Here is a 19,816-nt window from a genome sequence, read left to right on the forward strand (position 1 = left end):
TTCGGTTCATTGACCGCCAACACGTGCATCGCAAACTATTGCACGTCCTCTCCCATTTTGTTTGGCCATCGCCTGTCGAAAACCGTGGCATCGCCTCTCCACATTACACGTTGCATTTATCGCATGCACATGCTCGCCGCGCTCTCTCCCTCTTTCTGCTGCCTTCTCTGTCGCCCAACTATAAAATGCCTCATTATAGCTAGACAGTTTTTTCATCAGTTGTTGCGGTGTTTCTGCCTGACTTTTCGCCTGCTATTGTGGGTTTGTTGTCTCTTTTGGAGCAACAAAATTGTTTACACATACAGCATTATTGATACTTTTAAAACTAGTTGTGTAACTATAACAAAAGTAGTAGTATCATTTTGATTTTGTTTGGTTTACTATTTTATAGTAAAACGTTTATCAAAATTGTTTCTGTAACTTGATTTATGTATTTAAGTCTTAGAACTCTTAGGTATTTAGTTTATTCTCAATTATGCATTTGTACTTATCAACTGGTTCTAGCGCTCCGTGCACCAGTATCCCAAAAGTCGGATTCTAATTCTGTGTAATCAGTCTTCATGCACTTCACCACTACATATACATATAAGAGACAAAACTGCAAAAACTTTTAAACTGTTTCGGATGAACTAATTGTTATTGAAAACGATTTATTCATACATAGTTCAATTACTGTTTTAAAATAAAAGAAATTTATACTAAAAGATATACATATAATAGACTATATAGTCGCAAAGGCCTATCTCCGAAGTATTGGCTAAGGCCAACTCGGCAGAGCATCGGCAGAGCAGCGGAAGAGCCCTTAACGAACATTATAAAACCACAGTCGGCACACAAACTCTGACAAGTTTCGCCGTGCAAATTATTCACACAAAGAAGGCCGTGCAGGTTATAGTATGTGTGTCGACCACTGATCTTGATAAGTTTTTAGTGTATTAGAAAGCATTAACAGTGCCTCACGGTATTTGAAATTCAGAAACTCGAATTGCAACTCAAACCGAGTCCAAGGACATTAAACACATGTAAAACATAAATATGCATCGATATCAACAATAAATCTAATATGTATGTCTCACTGCAAAATAGTAATATCACTCTGGGCAATAACCCAATTTTTCACCAATTTTGTCTAATATTTCACCATTAATAACATTTTCAAAACAAAAAGTTACATATAAATATGTTTTGTGTTCGTTTTGACATATATCATTTATTGTTAATAAACTTTTGTCATTTCAAGGAGAAAACACATGTTAACGCAGTTTGAAATACACAACTGTTTCTATATGGAGAGTGATCAGAACAAAATTTGCAATAATAGGCAAATTAGCAATTAGCAATAAACCAGCCATGCCGATAAGTAGTCATTGACTTACCTCATCGCTATTACATTGCAGGTGATTATATGATTGCATTGGTAGATTGCGCAAATACATCTTATAATATTAGTGTAAATGTAATTAATATTGAATAACTTAGGTTTATTTATATAAGCGAAAGGTCCCGCAACCCAAATGGCATTAGTTTCTAAAAACACTGATTAAATTATTTTTTTAACAAACATTTTTGGGATAAAATTGCTTTATGTCTATTTAAAATAACACCACATTTATCTCAAATTTTCTTTAAAAAAATATTTTTGGTAAGTATATAGTGGGCAAAAATACAACTTTTTTCTAAGCAAGGCCAATCCTTGCCGGTCATTGACTTTGCTTCTAAAAAGTTCCCTTCCGCTTGCCACGCCTACCTCTATCACCCACTTAATGATCGTTTCGACCTGTTTTTACGGCGCCACGTGCAGTCTAAACAAACATCAACGTCGCATGTGAAAAATGCATAAAAGCAAACGTAAATTCTTAAGCCAACTGCAATATTTTCTCTAATTTATGATGACACGATCTATTTGCGCAACGGAGATTTACGAAACTTTTGTAAAAATTCATTGAATTTGACTGATTTTACTCTCATCAGTTCCGGAGCTATTAAACTTTCAGAGAAAAAACCCATAGTAAAATTAAACATTAAAATATTTGAATGTAACATTGTTTTTTCAAAATATAAACTAACTTAATGTAAACTTTAAACACGATAACGTCATGATTAACATATTTTATTGGTTTATCAAATAGGAAATTTTTTAATTTAAAACTACATTTTGGCATACTTAAAAATAAAAAGGAAAGTGTTACACACCAAGATTTAAACACAACACCTCCGGGGCTAAGTCAAAACCGAAAATATTTATTTCAAAGTGAAAATGTTGGGATTTACCGTGATTTTTCTTTAAGTGTACGCTTTACGTCCATAGATTGGGAGAACGTGTCCGGCGCAAAGTGACACAAGCGACACAAAATTAAATTCCCCAGTGTTTTATAAGTCCTAAAAAAACACTTTGCTTTACTGTGGCTTGCGCTATTACCTGACGAACTGATTAGGTCTTCGTTTTGCTGTGTTTGCCTAAAATTAGTTACTGATATCAGCTTGGCATTCACACGTCTCTATGAATAGCATGAGCGATTATAAAAGACTGTTTAGGTCACCCACGACTCTAACTAAATAATTCTAATAGATTGTTCGGAATATTATTATTATCAAAATGAAATATTTTGTATGCTTCTAAATAACTTTCGTAATATTGATGAATATTAATTATAAGGTTGATATGGTCCCATATGGTTAAGTCAAAATGTGCACTTAATTATCAACAACTTTATGGTACCTTTGACCATATTATTAAGCAAAACAAACTAGATTTACATTAATATCTTTAAAAACAAATTAATTGTAGATAAAACATGTGCAATTGGACAAGTTCGAAGTGAAAAGTTTTTAACAATGTATTACATTACAAATTGTTAGGTGTGTTTTTCTTTAGCTTACAAACATCTGACCACAAAAACATCTTAAAAAAGCATTTAAAGCAGAACAAAAATTACAAGAACTCAGTAAAGCCAATTTAGCTATTATGTAGCCAGTTGACAGGTGGAAAAAACATTACGAATCAAACAAGCTAATAAAATCAACAACCCGCCGATAAATTATCTGAAGCTCTTGCTGAAAACATTGTTGAGATATACAAAAATTCTAAATAGAAGCCTTACTTTCCTCGTCAGGTTAGGAACTTACCGTAAAAAAAACTTGGTAGGCACTATTGAAAAAAATATTGATTCAAATGGGCTGTGTTAATATGTTGTGCCTTAGCTGTTATTAACTTAGGTAAAAGGAACTGACTCGTACCTTCTAAAATAAACACTTGAACCGTTGAAAACACGTCGTACAAATTCGTTGAAACCAACCACAATAAAGTCATTCTCCCAACGGCTATAATTCAAGACGACTTCGTCGCTGAAGTCTTCAAAACACAAAATTTGCTTACATCGCACCTTGACCCCTGTTAATTAACGATTTAAGCAGGAATACCTATCGAACATGGTATAATCTTAAGAACTAAGAGGTAACCTGACGTTATAATTCACATTAATTTTGTTTTTTTGTCAAGCTTTACAAAGTAGGTGTATTCACTCTTGCTGACAGTGTTGCTAAGGCAAAAAAAAAAAGGGAACTCGTCAAAATACTGCTAATATTCTATAAAATGTTTGCTCTTAATGGCAGACTGCGAATTTGCCTGCATCAGGACAGCAACTTATCCCAAGAAAAGAGATTCATTTATTACTGACTACTTTTCGATACTTTTGCTTCTCCTTTGCCGACGTTAACAGCGAGTGAATGGAGCGAGTGAGGAGCATAACGACAACAGTTTTGGCGGTACAATTCAAATTCAAATCAATAGTAAATTAAATAACTTAGACTCTTGCAAAATGGACCCGTTGGGGGTTGTTTTATTTGCTCGCAACGCGATATGCTCCTTCTCATAGCTAGATTTAGTTAGATTTAAGTACTTATTTCAAATTGTTTAGTTGTTAAACTAAGTTATGACCAAACAAAAATCGGGCCCGCCTTTGTTGCCTGTTGCAGACATCATATGCAGTGGTTATCAGATGTATTTGGTCCAGTTTGTACCTCCTAAAGTACAAATCGCTGAAATCGCCCGAATGGATTTTCAATGTAGCAACACGTACCCATCCATCTAACATGAGTCTGTATGATTTAATGTTAATCGGTTTGAAGGAATTTGGTCTTCCCTGATCAAAACTAATTCGCCAACACGCAATTTCTCCTTTGGTCGAGCTCACTTGGATCTTCGTTGTAGTCTTGCTAAATACTAAATGTCCCGGAGTTAGCATCATCAAATTGTTTGGATCATTCGATAGTGGACAGTGTGGCACTAGAACATCTTCCTTAAAGCTAACACACGTTCTCCAATACTTCTTTTTAAATGATATTTCATCGATTTGACCCCCACCTTCCATAATCCTCTAAAATGTGAATCTAAGGGGGGCTTAAACGCCATGTTATACTTTTGTCAGCTAGACTTGGAATTATTGACTTTGTAATGCACCGTTGATATGCCGATTTATCAGCCTCCAGTTTTTTATTTGCACCGCATTCGCTATACAATTCCCGACAAAGCGATGCAGAGCTCCAATAAATGATTTACATGACAAGTCTCCAAACGCCTCTAAGTGAATGGCTTTTGTGACTAAACAAATAAAAACTGCTTCATATCTCTAAACAGCAGTACGACCTCGTCCTTTCGAAGGCGATATATCTATGGGCGATATATCTAGGCTGGCTGTACGCGTGCTGCTGCTCCAATATAGACCAAGTTTACGAATGGTCTCCTCCGACTGAAGCTACAGCAGTCCTTTTGTTTCACGGTGCTTAATGAGTATCTTCTCTAACAGCTGCGGACTGTTACTCTCCAAATCATATAGTTCAAAAGTACACCTATGTTATATACATTATTTGACTGTGAATTGCATCTGCCTCACCTTTGCTGTTTGCACCTGACAATTGTCGCACTTCATCCTTAAGTCTTGGTATTCAGGCTACTAAAATTGCTCCCAAAACAAAAACCTTTTTATAAAAAAAAAGACCCAAAACTGTTATGACGTTTTTATACCCTTGCAGAGGGTATTATAATTTCAGTCAGAAGTTTGCAACGCAGTGAAGGAGACGTTTCCGACCCTATAAAGTATATATATTCTTGATCAGCATCACTAGTAGAGTCGATCTAGCCATGTCCGTCTGTCCGTCCGTTTATATGCAAACTAGTCTCTCAGTTTTAAAGCTATCTGCATGAAACTTTCCCAAAAGTTGTCTTTCTATTGCAGGTAGTATATAAGTCGGAACGAGCCGGATCGGACGACTATAGCATATAGCTCCCATAGGAACAATCGAAAAAATAAATGAAAAAAAATTATAACTTTGCTGTTTTTAATTTTTTGTTTAGTTCTTCGACACATAGTAATGGTTAATTATTTCAGAATTACGATTTAAATTTCATCAAAATCGGACGACTATAGCATATAGCTCCCATAGGAACAATCATAAAAATAAATAAAAACAAGAAGGAAAGCAAACTTCGGCAAGCCGAAGTTCATATACCCTTGCAGCTATTGCATTAATTAAATACTTTTGAAAACATTTAAATTATGATTTACTTGAGTATGTGCTAAAAAAAAACATTGAAACTATGATGATTTGCAGCTCTATAATATTAAACCATTACTATATCTCGAAGAACTAAACAAAAAATTAAAAAACAGCAAAGTTATAATTTTTTTTTCATTTATTTTTCCGATTGTTCCTATGGGAGCTATATGCTATAGTCGTCCGATCCGGCTCGTTCCGACTTATATACTACCTGCAATAGAAAGACAACTTTTGGGAAAGTTTCATGCAGATAGCTTTAAAACTGAGAGACTAGTTTGCATATAAACGGACGGACAGACGAACGGACATGGCTAGATCGACTCTACTAGTGATGCTGATCAAGAATATATATACTTTATAGGGTCGGAAACGTATCCTTCACTGCGTTGCAAACTTCTGACTGAAATTATAATACCCTCTGCAAGGGTATAAAAATTATAGCTTTGGTGTTTTTTAATTTTTTTTTGAAATAGCTGCAAGGGTATATGAACTTCGGCACGCCGAAGTTTGCTTCCTTTCTTGTTTGTAGTTAGTTTTGGCGAACTTTCCAAATTATATTGATTGTTAGCCGGCTCGAGGTCAGGAAGGTGAAAAAAAACACAATTTTAATTATGGGTTGTTCTGTCGATATATTTCGGATGCTCTTCGTTCTTTGTTTTGGGAGCAATAAATTGTAAAGGATCAATCTATTTATACTTTTTATTTATATTTATAAATTTTTCCAAAGTTTTTCAATATTTTCATACCAAAGCTCGAGATGGCGCAAATTTTCAAATTCAAATTTAAATTTATATCAACAAAAACAAAACAACGACAGGACACATGCTCATAGCTCTTGCCGGGATTGAGACTCCTGCTTGCCCTCCCATCCGTGCACCCGGTTTGCACAAATCTGCCGATGCCCCTACTCAACTCCTATTGCTCTTCTTATACCATCATGGGCTTCCTCCTGTGAACCATTAAATAATTTCCACTTCTTCTTTATTGTTGTTTACTTCATACATCAATTTTTATTATTAGTGTTATTTACGCAACATTTATTTTATTAAATTCAATTTTACATTTTATTTCCCATATTCTTAAAATCCTTTTTAAATTCCTCCGTTAATGGGTTGGCCCAGCTTAAACCTCGCTAATGAGCACTCATATATATTATTGTTTTTATTGTTTGTCTGTGTAAATGTACCCTTTTTTAGTTCAGAAAATTAATTAAATCCTACTATAAGACCTCTGAATATTGGGTCAGTGGGTCAGTCCTTGACAAGACAATTGGAATTAAGGATTTCGGGATTTCGGGACTCAATACTGTTGAGTTTATGCATGTGATAAATCTTTAAATAATTACTCATTTGCAATATTTTTTGTTGTTGATTTAATAAATAATGCAATAATTAAAATAATTAAATAAATAATGAAATAGATAAATGAGGGAATAAAAATAAATAATCAATAATAAGTAATTTTAAGACGAACAATTGACAAATTAAAAAAAAAACCATGTAAATATATATGTATAACAAGAAAGACGTGATGGTCCTCCACAAGAAAGATGGTTAGCAGTTTTACGAATTTATTATAATTAATTATGCTTTCACGTTGCTTCCAGAGGTATTATTATCAGACCTCCACAAACGAAATGGACTTCTAACAAACTTGATCCGCGGCCCAACCACAAGTTCGCCAGGCCTGTACTAGTCAGATTACAATTCAACCCAGTGGGGTTATATTCAAATCCCGGCCTAGGAGAAGAATTTATTTTCTATTTGTGTTTGATTTTTTTTTTTTTTGGTGATGCTATGTTTTTATATTAATTTATTATGAATTTAACTTTAAAGTGCAAGCTTTTAAAAGCCATTTGATTTCAAATATTTGAATCCTTATAGGGGCTTAGTGCATTGCCGAATCTATTACCAGTGTTGCGCAACCTGCTAATGCTTCTACAAATCCAAAGGTCTTAGGTTCGAAACCGAAAACTACCATATTCATGTTTGATTGGTTGGTTAATTTTTAACTAATATCACTGGTTTACAAATTTTAATCGACCTTTTATCGAGGTAAAAGCGTAAGTTTATTTTTACCATCCAAAATGAGACAATTTTTTTTTTTGCCTTCACGAAAATTGTTCTAAAGTACCCTTGCAGAGGGTATTATAATTTCGGTCAGAAGTTTGCAACACAGTGAAGGAGTCCGATAAAGTATAAATGTTCTTGACCAGCATAACTAGGAGAGTCGATCTAACCATGTCCGTCTGTCCGTCCGTTTCTCTGTTAAAAAACTATCTGAATGATACTTTCCCAAAAGTTCTCTTTCTATTGCAGGCAGTATAAAAGTTTTTCTTTTTTTTGAGATATAGTGTTGGTTAAATCTTTCAGAAATACAGTTTAAATTTAATTAAAATTGGACGACTATATCATATAGCAAAATATGAACAATCAAAATATTAAAAAAAAATATACAATAAAAATTTAACTTCTATAAATTTTGGTTGACATTGAATTAATTTGATAGTTTAGAATTACGCTTTTAATTTTATTTTATTCGGAAAAAGCTATCATATACATAGCTGCCATAGGAACGATAACATAATTGAGCCAAAAATCATGATTCAATGTTTTCAAACATACAAGAATATTTCATTTTTCATTTCATAGCTGCAAGGGTATATGAACTTCGGCTTGCCAAAGTTTGCCTCCGTTCTAGTTTTTGGTCTTAAATTTGATAGTAATAAAAAAACCTACAAAAAGGCAATCATTTTTAATTTATAATTATTGGCTTGTTGGACTTTCGACAGAATCCTTGAGTTTTAACAAAATCGGATGACAATTTAGCGTAACTGATATTAGATATTAATACAAAAAGTTTTCAATTGCATTTTTACGCAGAAAATCTGAATGAATGAAGGTGACCTAACTTTAAAGAAGCCGTTGCTAGGTAAAACTTTTTCTTACCATTCGAGATAAGAAAATTACCCATTACGATTTATTTCGTTATTTTGTTCATAGGAATATGTGTCATAGGGCAGAAGGTGTGCTACCCCTTGAACCTTACATCAAAATTTTCTTTTCTATTCTCGGTGGTTGATTTCGGATCTCAAAAATTGTACTTTTGCTTTTATGTGTTGGGGTTTTGGTTTCTTGGCTAAACTTTTTCTTAGTTCAATGACCCTCAGCCCGGCAATATTCCTTTCGTTTTCTTGAAACTTGAATTTCCCTTTTTGGGGGTTGACTTTCCGGGAAGGATGGGTGCGAGGGTGGCTTGGAAAACTGACATGCGCATGATTTTCTTTATAAAGATATGGGGCGAATATTTCCCTTCTCCTAGTCATTAATATTTGTTTTTATGGAACAAACTTGTATTTGCCTTTAACAGGAGCTTTAACGGACCGGCATTGTTAATTCGTCTTTAAAGCCGGTATTTTCTTTTACCATTTTTCTAAAGCTTTTAGCTCCGAGGTTTGAAAGCATAAAGCATTGTCACCTAGGATCATAAGCCTTTTCCTCTTCCCTGCTACGCAATTTCGAACATAAAATGGCCAGAAAAGTTTAGTATATAGAGTGTATAGTGAAGTCCAATAACAAGAACTTTTTAGTACCGCCCCCCAATTTGAAGAAGGCAGAATCCAAAAAAAAAGGCAACGGACAACATATGATGGAAAAACTAAGAATCGTGAGAGTGAACAGTCAGATCGAAGAGAGTAAGAGAGCGAGAGAGGGAAATCCCCTAAAAACTCACTTAATACTATGGATACCGTTACTCAAGGGAGTCACGGCCACAGCCAAAAAAAAAAACAAGCACTTGTGTTCCAAACAGAACCACACACACACACACACACACATGCGTAGCCACAGCCGGTTATGTCATGCCCATTAAGTCCAATTGGAGGGAAATTCCTCTTGAGTTAGTTTGAAGCGATTTGAGTGAAAACCATTTGAGTGGTAAGTATAATAGTTGAGCAGGATATTTCAAGCAAGTTTTGAGTACTAGCAAGATGATATATTTTAATCATTTTAAGTGCTTTAAAGTACTGACAGCCCTTAAAATACATGTACTTTTATTTAACAAAATAAATAAATAATGCAAATGTTTCATTTATCTGGTTATCTGTTCTGTAAAAATCCATTCATGGCAGTATTTGAAAGCATCAAGCATAAACACTAATTTTCAATCTCATCCTTTGTGCAAACAAAACTCACAATTTTCCTTTTTTGCGGGTGGCATAGGCATAAGTTTCACAATCGACTGTTGGAGCTGCGCAAACTCCAAGCGACTACGCAATACAATTGAAATTGCTTCGGGAGGAACTCTGCGTGGTTTTCTTAGAGGCCATTTCCAATAGAGTCAGAGCCAGAGGCAGAGTCGGAGTGACAAATGGGGAAATTTTTCGGTTTCGGAAACGCTCAAGTCGTGACCCATTTTCGTACAACATTTGGTGAAGAGTTCAAAGACCCCGAGTCGCCCAACGGGGTCTGTGGAGACGGGAAGGGAAAGGGGATTGGAACGGGAACGGGAGCGGGAATGGGAAGGGGAATAAGAAGGGGAAGGGGAATGGGGAAGGAGAGGCGGACAACCCCAAAGAGCAGCGGCTAGTTCTACAGCTGTGCTTTCTGCTTTCGCTTTCGCTATCTATGTAAGTTAGTTTTTCACATTACATTCACAAGTTATTACTGCATGTGCAACTGCTTTTTGGGTGTTTATTAGGGGGACTTTCATGATGTCATTTTGAATGTTTGGATCTAGTATCTTTGGTGGGGGCGACGAGGGTGGAAATGCACCAGCACTTTTCTTTTCGCTTCAATTTTATGCGTGAGTTTCTAAAAGGGGTTGGCTTTTCGAAACCATACAGAGCGCTAGAATACATATTCTCCATTAGCTTGACCCATATAAACTCATTCTTGTTTGGCACCAGTGTTTCGTTTAATTAAATAGATTTGTAGCGCAATTTCATATAAAACCACAAATTTAATTTTTCTTGAGATCGATAAGTAAGTTTCAAGAGCCCATTTATTTTTTGTTTTTAAATGCCACAACTCGTCTTGAAAAAGTTACAAAAAAAAAAAATGAAAAAAAGACCAATTTTGAAAAAAAAAATCGTTCCTTTGAGTTAAATATACGCATTTAACAGAATATATTAACGTAAATTATGTAACCTTTTTTTATCACATTTCATTTATTTGTATTTGTCCTTTTATTTTTTGAAATATAGGTAAAAGTAAAAAAAGTTCCCAGCGGAAAAGATAGTTTAAATACGCAGTTCAGAAAGTTCTGAAAACCATTTTATAATAAGAATCTGTTTAACGTTCTTCTCGGTTTTAAATAACAAAATGTAATGTAATGTAGTTTGTCATGTTCCTTTTGAAAAACTAAAAAAAAGCTGCTTACGTTTTCGCCATTTGTTTGAAACAAAGTTGTATTTCTCAAAGTAGCCGAATAGAAACAACGACGTGACGGTGTTGGTGCTACAGAACTATAATTATAGCTTGTAGCGTTACGCATGGGTTTCTATTTTGCACAGATATTTTAGCTTTTAGCGGAACTTATGAGTTCACCAGGAAAACCAAAGTCCAAATATCTAGCTTATCCAATAAAAATTATCCTTTTTTAGCGTTTCGCCCAAAAAAAACTTTCAAATCGGACTACTTGCCAAAGAACCTAAAATGAGATCAAAAATTAAATGAAACATTATCTTCACCACAGTCCCGCTGACTTTGAGTAATCAGAAGAAGAAAACGAATTTTTAGCCGAGGTAAAGTTCAAGAACCCCATGAAAACGTCAACACGCATACGCATACGCATACGCATACAGACGTTGCCATCGACACTGACACCACTCTGTGCCATAAACTGGCTCACTGGCAGTGCTGTTGGACGGACTACTTCCCCTACCCCAGAGGAAAAGCACCTTCCCAAAGTTTTCCCAGCACTGAGAACGAGAACGAAAGTGAGTCTTGCCACGTCCAACAAAGCTTCAGTGCCTTCACCCTCATTCAGGCAAACAGTTTTCGGCGAGGAACAAGAAGTTCATTGAACTGCTGAGAATTTCGGAAGCCAAAGCCAAACCACGCACACCATCTCCACCACAAACTCCAAACGCCCTGTAGTCACACCCAAAAGCATTCCATTTCATTCTGTATACATATGGAGGCTTATGCTTAGGTGGTGAACTATGCGAACGAACTCAAAAAGTGCTTAGATTGTTGTAAGCTAGTTATTTTTTTTTTAATACATGATCTCCAAAAAAGATTTTCCAAAAATCTATAATTTTTTACACACAGTTTAAATTAAGTTTTTCGCCTTTAAACAAAAGGAAAATACATATAAAAACAAAAAGGAAGAAAGTTTATATACCCTTGCAGCCATAACAAAAATGTGTTGTTTCATATAAGGACTGTATATTGATATTTATGAGCTCAAATTATCAAAAGCTTACAAAGTAATAAACTATAAACATACCACATAATATTAAAAAGTGTACACAAGTACAGATGTAGTCTTAATCGGCATCGCTAGACGATGCTTTTCTACGCAAAATAGTATTAAAGTAGTTTTAAAGCTATTCACATAAATGTTTCCCAAAAGTCCTATTTCTATAAAGGTTGTAAGTCGGTACGGACATATCCTTGTTATTTTAAGACATTCGGTTTTAAATATTTAAAAATCGGTTGACTAAATCAGATAGCTGTTATGGTAACAAATGATACCATCGATGACCTTAAATATATAAGGATTAAAGGCGGAACAAAGCAATTTTTTTTTAATTTTTACCTTTTGTTATGTAGGGGCTATAGCACCGATGGAACAATTTACTGGAAAATCGGCCTAACATAACTTAACTTAACTTTTTACAAAAAAAGTCAACTTAAAAGGCAAAATTAAATTTTCTTATAGCTGCAATGGTATATGAACTCGTGCTAGCCGAGGTTTTATTCCTTTCTTTGTATTGATGAAAACAAACAAAATATCATTAAAAATTTCAAACCGTAAGTGAAAAATAAGTGAAAATATTTAATAAACGTTAGAGAGAAAATAGTTCTTAAACAATTGTACATACAACAAATCGATGTTATTAAAAGTTTAAACCTTTAAATAATTTACAAATCACAAATTTAAATCTTCAAAGTCCTCTAGAGATCAAACCTTGATTTTTCGTTACAGTTAAAATTCATAATTCAGAAAATGACAGTCAACATTTTTTTATGACACCAGTTTATTTTTAAATGTAATTTTCATTTTTTACCTGCTTTCTTACCTATCTTATTTTTTATCTCCAGTCCTGCCAACTGGTTTCGGTCAGCAATAGCTTATTTTATAGCATTTACTCAAAGATTGAACGTGACGAAGCCAACAAGCTAGTAAACTTAGCAATTCGCGGGTAAATCTATTTCATACGGATTTATTTTATATGGAAAAAAAAAACAAGAAAGGAAGCAAACTTCGGTAAGCCGAAGATCATATACTCTTGCAGCTATTGCAAAAACTAAATATTCTTGAAAATATTAAAATTATGATTTACTTGCGTATATGTTTAAGAACATTGAAGCTGTGATGATTTGCTGTTCAATTATTCACTAGTTCCTATGGCTGCTATATGATATAAAATAAAAAGCGTCATTCTGAACTGTCAAATTATTATTTAATCATAAAGAATTTCTAAAAAAATATTACAAAATAAAAAAGTTAAATTATTTTTAAATCGGTCGACTAAATCAAATTTTATTGTTCCTACGGGAGCTTTATGTTATAGTCGTAAGATTTTGAAAGTTATAACTTTTTTAATTTATTTTTCCGATTGTTCCTATGGAAGCTATATGCTATAGTCGTCCGATCCGGCTCGTTCCGACTTATATACTACCTGCAATAGAAAGACCATTTTTGGAAACGTTTCATGCAGATAGCTTTAAAACTGAGACTAGTTTGCGTAGAAACGGACGGGCAGACGGACATGGCTAGATCGACTCTCCTAGTGATGCTGATCAAGAATATATATACTTTATAGGGTCGGAGATGTCTCCTTTACTGACTGAAATTATATTATATATATATATATATATAAATGAAAACAAAATTGTAACTCTCTAATTTTCAAATTTTTTGTAACTCTTTTGGACATAGGAATGGTTTAATAATTCAGAACTACGCATTTTTTCATTAAAATTGAAAAAAGATTTCATATAGCTGCCATAGGAACGATCGAATAATTAAGTGAAAATCATCTTAGCTTCAATGGTTTTTAATAGGTACTTATATTATTCGAAATTTAGGTATTTAATTTTTGCAATAGCTGCAGGGGTATATAACTTCGGCTTGCAAAAGTTTGCTTCCTTGCTTGCTTTAAGATGAAGTTTAAATCGAGAGAATTCTTGTCTCCCAAAGTTATAAACATTTTTTTTCTCAAGAAATAAAAGATTTAGTTTAATAGCAGACAACACATTGTAAAAATTGTATAAATAATCCATACCATATTGTACAATATCTGCAAGCGTTTGTCGCGTTCATTGCACATGTACAAACATAAATTCATTTTAACTATATACAGCCCAATAAAAACAATAATTCGAAAAACGCTCAAAAAGTAAAAGTAATTTGAACAATTTTTTGTACGATTTTGTTTATTTAATTTTACTTTACTTTGTTGTATTCTTAGTAACTTTTCACATTCATAAAAAATATATGTAAATAATTATTAACATCATCAGTTGTCCAGGTTTGGAGTTTAATTAGAGTTATCAACATATAAATTAACGCAAAACAAATTAAACTAGTTTGTTTGGATTTAATGGTAATAATACGCGCCTTGAATGTTGATCCCCAATGGTGCGCTTAGTGCGCGGCAACAAAATATATGATCTAAAATAGCAAAATGTACTCAAAAATTACAAAAATACGTATTTAAATTTAAACTTAAATGCCGAAACAATCCGTGTAAAAAACGAGGCTTTGAACTGCCTACATTTAAAATGGTGCAACGAATTTAGACTAATAAATAAGACGGATGAACCCCAATCTCCTGTGTGAACGTGTATGTAAGTGGATTGGTGTTTAAATAGGCTTATTCAGATGTCATTTGATTGTTGTATTCGGCCAACAGGTTGTCCTCGCCTACTGCTGCGCCGGTGCCGGCTGTGGCTGCGGTGCCAGGCGGCTTATAAACCCAATGCCTCCGCGGATGATCTTGCCCACGGCCTGCGGCGAGCGGGCGGCTAGCGCCTCGAACGTTATGCGGAGCTCGGCGAAAGCGGTGCGCGGATAGGGATTACGACGCGAGCTGTAGCGCATCACTAGATAGTGATAGTAGATTATCGGGGTCATCAGTCCTGCGTGGCTCCTAAAATCCCAAATCATTGCCCATGTCAGCATGGAAGAACATCTTTAAAACACATGCTTTAGAAAAACTCACATGAAGGTCAGCACAATGGCGAATGGCATAATAAAGATCTCGCAGAACGCAGTGGCCTTCAGGATATTGGCCGCCTGGAACTCCACAATGGAGATGATGAAACGGGCACCCCACCACGAGTTCTGTCCAATTAGCTATAAGTACATTGTTTTTAGTTCAGTGCCAGTCTTGTAGGCGGGTTAGGTTTATCCTTACATCCAGCAGCTTGAGCGAGTAGCTGGAAGCATGCAGAACCGAGTACAGCAGCACGGGGATCAGAACCAGCAGCGACGGCCGGATGTTGAAGAAGATCAGTGAGTACATCATATAGTGGCACGAGTCCTCGGCGAAGAGTCGGGCCAGAAACTCCCGGCTAAAGGAGAATGCGGGCACCCTCTGATGCAAGCGCAGGGCAGAGATGGCCGCGTTGGCCAGCAGGACCTTGCTGAATGCGCTTTGTTGTGAGCTGTTTTAAATCGAATAGGAGTAGTAGGAGTGGTTTGAGTAGAAGCACTTAGTTGGTGGGCCAAACGGCTGTACTCACGTGAAGATGGGCAGCACGTAGCTGACCGTAAAGAAGACGACCAGCAGGCGCAAGGCCCAGAGCGCAGAATCGATGCGGTTTGTCTGGAAATGCTGTACGAGCTTGGCCGGCGCACTCTGTGGCTGAGATTGCTGCTGTGAGGATCCTTCGGAGCTGTTGGTCTCGGCGCCTTCGGAGCGCGGTGGCTGATCGGTGGGTGTGCTCATGGTGAAGTCGCTTCTGTGCTCGCTTAACGTTCAATTTTCAGTCTGCCCGGCAGTTATGAAAAGGCAAAAATGTAGGAAAAATATAGTTATGAGGTTACTTTCAGCCTTATCGCCGGCAATTCGGCTGCTATCTGTTGGCACTGCCACAATGATAAGGCAAACCCGGCAAATAACCGCGACCTTATCGTACGTGTAAGAGGGTTTAAACCTTAAATTTGAAGAACAGCGCTAGTGATCCACGCTCTATGACTACACCATTAGAGTCTGATCTGCTTTTTGGGGCCTGAGTGGCACGCGCTGTAGCTGTAGGTCTTAATTGAAAGTTAAGGCCAACTGTTAAACCAGTCGAATGGAAAGTTGCAACCGACACACACTTAAAACGAGAACGGCCGTGTTCAGAAGGCGTTTTAATGTTCGCTTGGGCCAACATGATTTGGCCACAATTACAGACAGTGCTTTGCATAGGCAAAACAAAACGAAAAGCGACAAGCTGCCGCTATTAAACCATCAAGTACCTGCAGAGTTTGGCAATATTAACTTTGCGGCAGCGGTTTATGATGCCCAGCACGGTAAGAGCAGAGATTTCTATTCGAAACTCAAAACTAATACTGCCGAGTTACACACCGCACAATGTGCATGTTGTTACGAAACGCGGAGTACACGTCAAATATGAAAACACAAACAGGTGGCAGCAGGTGGAAAGGGGGGTTGGGGTGCATCCTACGTGTACTTTTGAATAATTAACTGGGTAATGGGGCAGCCCTATTGATTTGAGGGTCCTTGGCTGGGTCGACATATGTAGGTCAGCTAGGGCCGCAGTCCAACAATCCAAAAAGTGTGGCCAAATGAGGTCACAAGACACACAGGTAGATCGGGCGGACAGGGGTCCACGTCAGAGATTCGGATCCAGAAGGTATACGGCTACGGCTCGCAAATTAAGGCTGATTGACCTGACTGAACCCAACGCTCAGCAGTGAAATCGCATCAAAGTGCGGGCCCTCGCCGCACCGCTGGGCTGTCGAAATTAGATTTGGTTGCTGCCCGGAATCGGAGGCTAACTCCGCCGGAAACAACCGAGTAAATCAAAGCGCAGACCTGCATAGTTTCCCACTCAATTGCAAAATATAACACATTACCATCCGATTTGGACGACGACGGGCGAAGAAAGTTGCCCCAGGTAGTTTCTTTTTGGCCTCTAATCAGTAGTTTCCTGCGGACACCAAGGTTCTTGCAGAGCGCGATTTCTGCTTAGCTTGTGAGGCGCATCCCACTGATTACTTACCGCTGCTGGGAATTGTCTCTCCTGTGATATGGCTCCAAATTAAATACAAGTTTTTCACGTAAATACGTATTGGTCGGAGCTCTCGTGCGAACTAGAGGTGGACAGTGAACCAGTTCGATAGAAATGAACTAGTCAAGGCACATCACTGCGACCGATTGGCAGTGCTCTGTTTTTCTCGATCTTTCGAAATGAAAAGTCCACGTACTTTACAGTTTCAGCGGCGATAACATTTTAAAGATTTATCTTAACAGACAATGAAAATACCAGATTAAATATATTTGAATGTCGTTTATAATGTTCGAAATGCATAAAACAGTTCAGTGCGTCCCATGCCGCATTTTTATCCTTTTGCTTTTTGAAAAGTAAAACCCAAGAAATAGATATAAATTTGGTGATATGTTTTGCCCGATTCCCTTGTAAATAATAAATTAATAATAGTGTTGGCAATTTGAAAATACCGCTCAGTAGGAATCCCCCTATTATTCTGTATTGGGAAGAATAGCACCTACAAATACATGTTGGTCTGTAATAGCGTGTCGACTGCTTCAGTTCTTCCAAACGCACATTTAGCTCCTTTCCTTCGTGTAAATCATCATGGACGATGAAATTTCGCTCCCCGCCGACACGTTAGCTATCCTCAACGAGTTCCTGTTGGAGCGGTCCAAGCGCGTAGCTGAGGAGGAGAGTCAAATTGCAAACAAGACCGGAAAGGATGCGCTTTTTGAGGAAGATTGGGTAGGAAGATCTATGAGTACCTTCAACACTTGACTTGACTGAGATTTCGCTTGCAGCAACTGAGCCAGTTTTGGTACAACACGAAAACTAAACTCACTTTGCGCGATGTTGTGGGCAAGTTGCTGGCGCAGCGAAGGGCGGATTTGGAGGACTTTCACATAGCACTTCTCTCCTGCCCATCGCTTTACAAGGACATTAGGAGTATTTATGACAAGGGTGAGCAGACAAACAAAAAATCCGACAAGCTGTGATTATAATTAGTCCATTAGTGCGCATCTTCGAGTACGATCAGCGATTCGCAGCCTTTGGCACGGACTTTGTGCACTACGACCTAAACTGCATAGGCAGCAATCCGGACTACCTGAAAGAGCACCACCAGCAGTACGACCTGATCGTGGCCGATCCGCCCTTTCTGTCCCAAGAGTGCATCGCCAATACATGCGAAACAATCAAGAGGCTCCAGAAGCACCCCACGGAGTGTAAGCTGATACTGTGCTCCGGAGAGGTGGTAGAACCCTGGCTGACAGCGCGCCTTCCCGTGCTCAAGTGCGACTTCCGGCCGGAACACGAACGCAATCTGGGCAACGAGTTTGTCAGCTACGCCAGCTTCAATTTAGACGAATATATTGAAAATAAATAATGATGAATGCCAGGGTAGAGTCTATTTCGCAGTCAGGTCGGCCTCCTTGCGCTGCTGCACCAGCTCGCGCAGACCGTCTTCTTGATCCTTGAGCGACTTCTGCAGGAACTCCTTCTTCTTCTCGAGCAGTTCTATCGCCTTGTCGCACTTCTCCTGCTTGGCCTTGAGGTCCTCCCGCATATTCTGGACATCGGTCAGCAGGAACATGCGGCCCACAGACTGATAAACTCTGGAAGCGAATAGAATAACTGAATGAGCCATCGGGAGATGATTAATCGCGGGTCAAGTCACCTTGTGTCGTCGGAGAGGCTACTCGTGCCCTTCTCCGTCAGCTGGTACTTGTGTTTGCCCGTCTTGACCATGTCGCACTTCATGTCGATCATGTTGATCTTCTTGGTGGTCTCCAGTTTGTTTATCTGCATCTCAGTAAAGGCCTGCGGGACAAAAGCAGCGGTCAATGGATGGGCAAGTGCTTCTAAGGAGCACGCGCTTCTTGTCGGCAGTCGCTTTTTGCGATGTGCCCACCGCTCACCTTTTTTAACTCCATGTCCATTTGTGCCATTTTGCCTGATAGTTGTTCCTTCACAAAGAAATTAGCCCGAATCTGTGCTTTTCGCTAAGAATTTATCAAAAATTGCAACACCTGCAGGCTGCTTCTAGTTTTCTTACTTTTTAAGTGATGGCAGCTCCGTCCGCACCCGGTTGATTAACAGCTATCGATAGTAAGCTCTGTGCTATCGATGACAACAAACGTTATAAAATGTAATGTATTTAATACCCTCTTCCCACTAAGTTAATTCGTTGGAAACAATTAGGGTTTTTGACAAATATAAAAGTTCTTGATTAATCCCTAAACTACTGAATCTTTAAAATTGCTGAAAATTGTTGGTGAATTTATACGGACTAGATTAATTAGGAATTTAATGGAGAATTCAGAGATTCAGCCATTGGAAAATACCCAATCCGATTTCCACAGAATACATCCGCCATCTGATGACAGCTGATCTAAACAGCTTTAGCTCATTAAAAAATAATTGCCTTTTTAGCCTAGTTGGAATTTTGTTGAACATACGCGTGAAAGACACATAACTTGCTTGGATGCGTTGCTCAATTCAAAAGTTATTCAAACATTAAATTTTTTTAAAATATATCTCAAAATAAAAAATTTGAGGGCTCTGCTTGTTAGTTACAAAAAAATGTAAGTGCCTTTGAAGAATCAATTGTTCCAAGAGTTTCTAAAAAACTAGCTAGTTTTTATACCCTTGCAGAGGGTATTATAATTTCAGTCAGAAGTTTGCAACGCAGTGAAGGAGACATCTCCGACCCTATAAAGTATATATATTCTTGATCAGCATCACTAGGAGAGTCGATCTAGCCATGTCCGTCTGTCCGTCCGTCTGTCCGTCCGTTTCTACGCAAACTGGTCTCTCAGTTTTAAAGCTATCTGCATGAAACTTTCCCAAAAGTTGTCTTTCTATTG

At 37.3% G+C, this 19,816-nt stretch overlaps 3 protein-coding genes across 4 annotated transcripts; 1 reads left to right on the forward strand and 2 right to left on the reverse strand.

Moving 5' to 3' along the window:
- Window positions 1–14,144: 14,144 nt before the first annotated feature.
- Window positions 14,145–17,121, reverse strand: LOC128253114 (Krueppel homolog 2). 2 transcript variants are annotated; one of them, XM_052981269.1, is made up of 5 exons: window positions 16,962–17,121; window positions 15,474–15,721; window positions 15,146–15,395; window positions 14,951–15,084; window positions 14,145–14,878 (listed from the first exon to the last, which is right to left on the reverse strand). In XM_052981269.1, exons 2-5 carry the CDS (start codon window positions 15,677–15,679, stop codon window positions 14,653–14,655), a joined length of 816 nt encoding a protein of 271 aa, XP_052837229.1. In that variant the 5' UTR covers window positions 15,680–15,721; window positions 16,962–17,121; the 3' UTR covers window positions 14,145–14,652. The 2 variants fall into 2 exon arrangements, with proteins under 2 accessions (XP_052837229.1, XP_052837231.1); XM_052981271.1 differs by lacking the exon at window positions 16,962–17,121 and adding an exon at window positions 16,816–16,837.
- A 229-nt stretch (window positions 17,122–17,350) lies between these two features.
- On the forward strand, window positions 17,351–18,348 carry LOC128253116 (protein-lysine N-methyltransferase CG9154). Its single transcript, XM_052981273.1, has 3 exons — window positions 17,351–17,696; window positions 17,753–17,912; window positions 17,966–18,348. Exons 1-3 carry the CDS (start codon window positions 17,556–17,558, stop codon window positions 18,334–18,336), a joined length of 672 nt encoding a protein of 223 aa, XP_052837233.1. The 5' UTR covers window positions 17,351–17,555; the 3' UTR covers window positions 18,337–18,348.
- LOC128253118 (prefoldin subunit 1) lies at window positions 18,304–19,028 on the reverse strand. The gene is made up of 3 exons (XM_052981275.1): window positions 18,869–19,028; window positions 18,628–18,770; window positions 18,304–18,565 (listed from the first exon to the last, which is right to left on the reverse strand). Exons 1-3 carry the CDS (start codon window positions 18,896–18,898, stop codon window positions 18,358–18,360), a joined length of 381 nt encoding a protein of 126 aa, XP_052837235.1. The 5' UTR covers window positions 18,899–19,028; the 3' UTR covers window positions 18,304–18,357.
- Window positions 19,029–19,816: the final 788 nt, after the last annotated feature.

The sequence above is a fragment of the Drosophila gunungcola genome (genome assembly GCF_025200985.1).
Source record: "Drosophila gunungcola strain Sukarami chromosome 2L unlocalized genomic scaffold, Dgunungcola_SK_2 000007F, whole genome shotgun sequence".
Lineage (NCBI taxonomy): Eukaryota > Metazoa > Arthropoda > Insecta > Diptera > Drosophilidae > Drosophila > Drosophila gunungcola.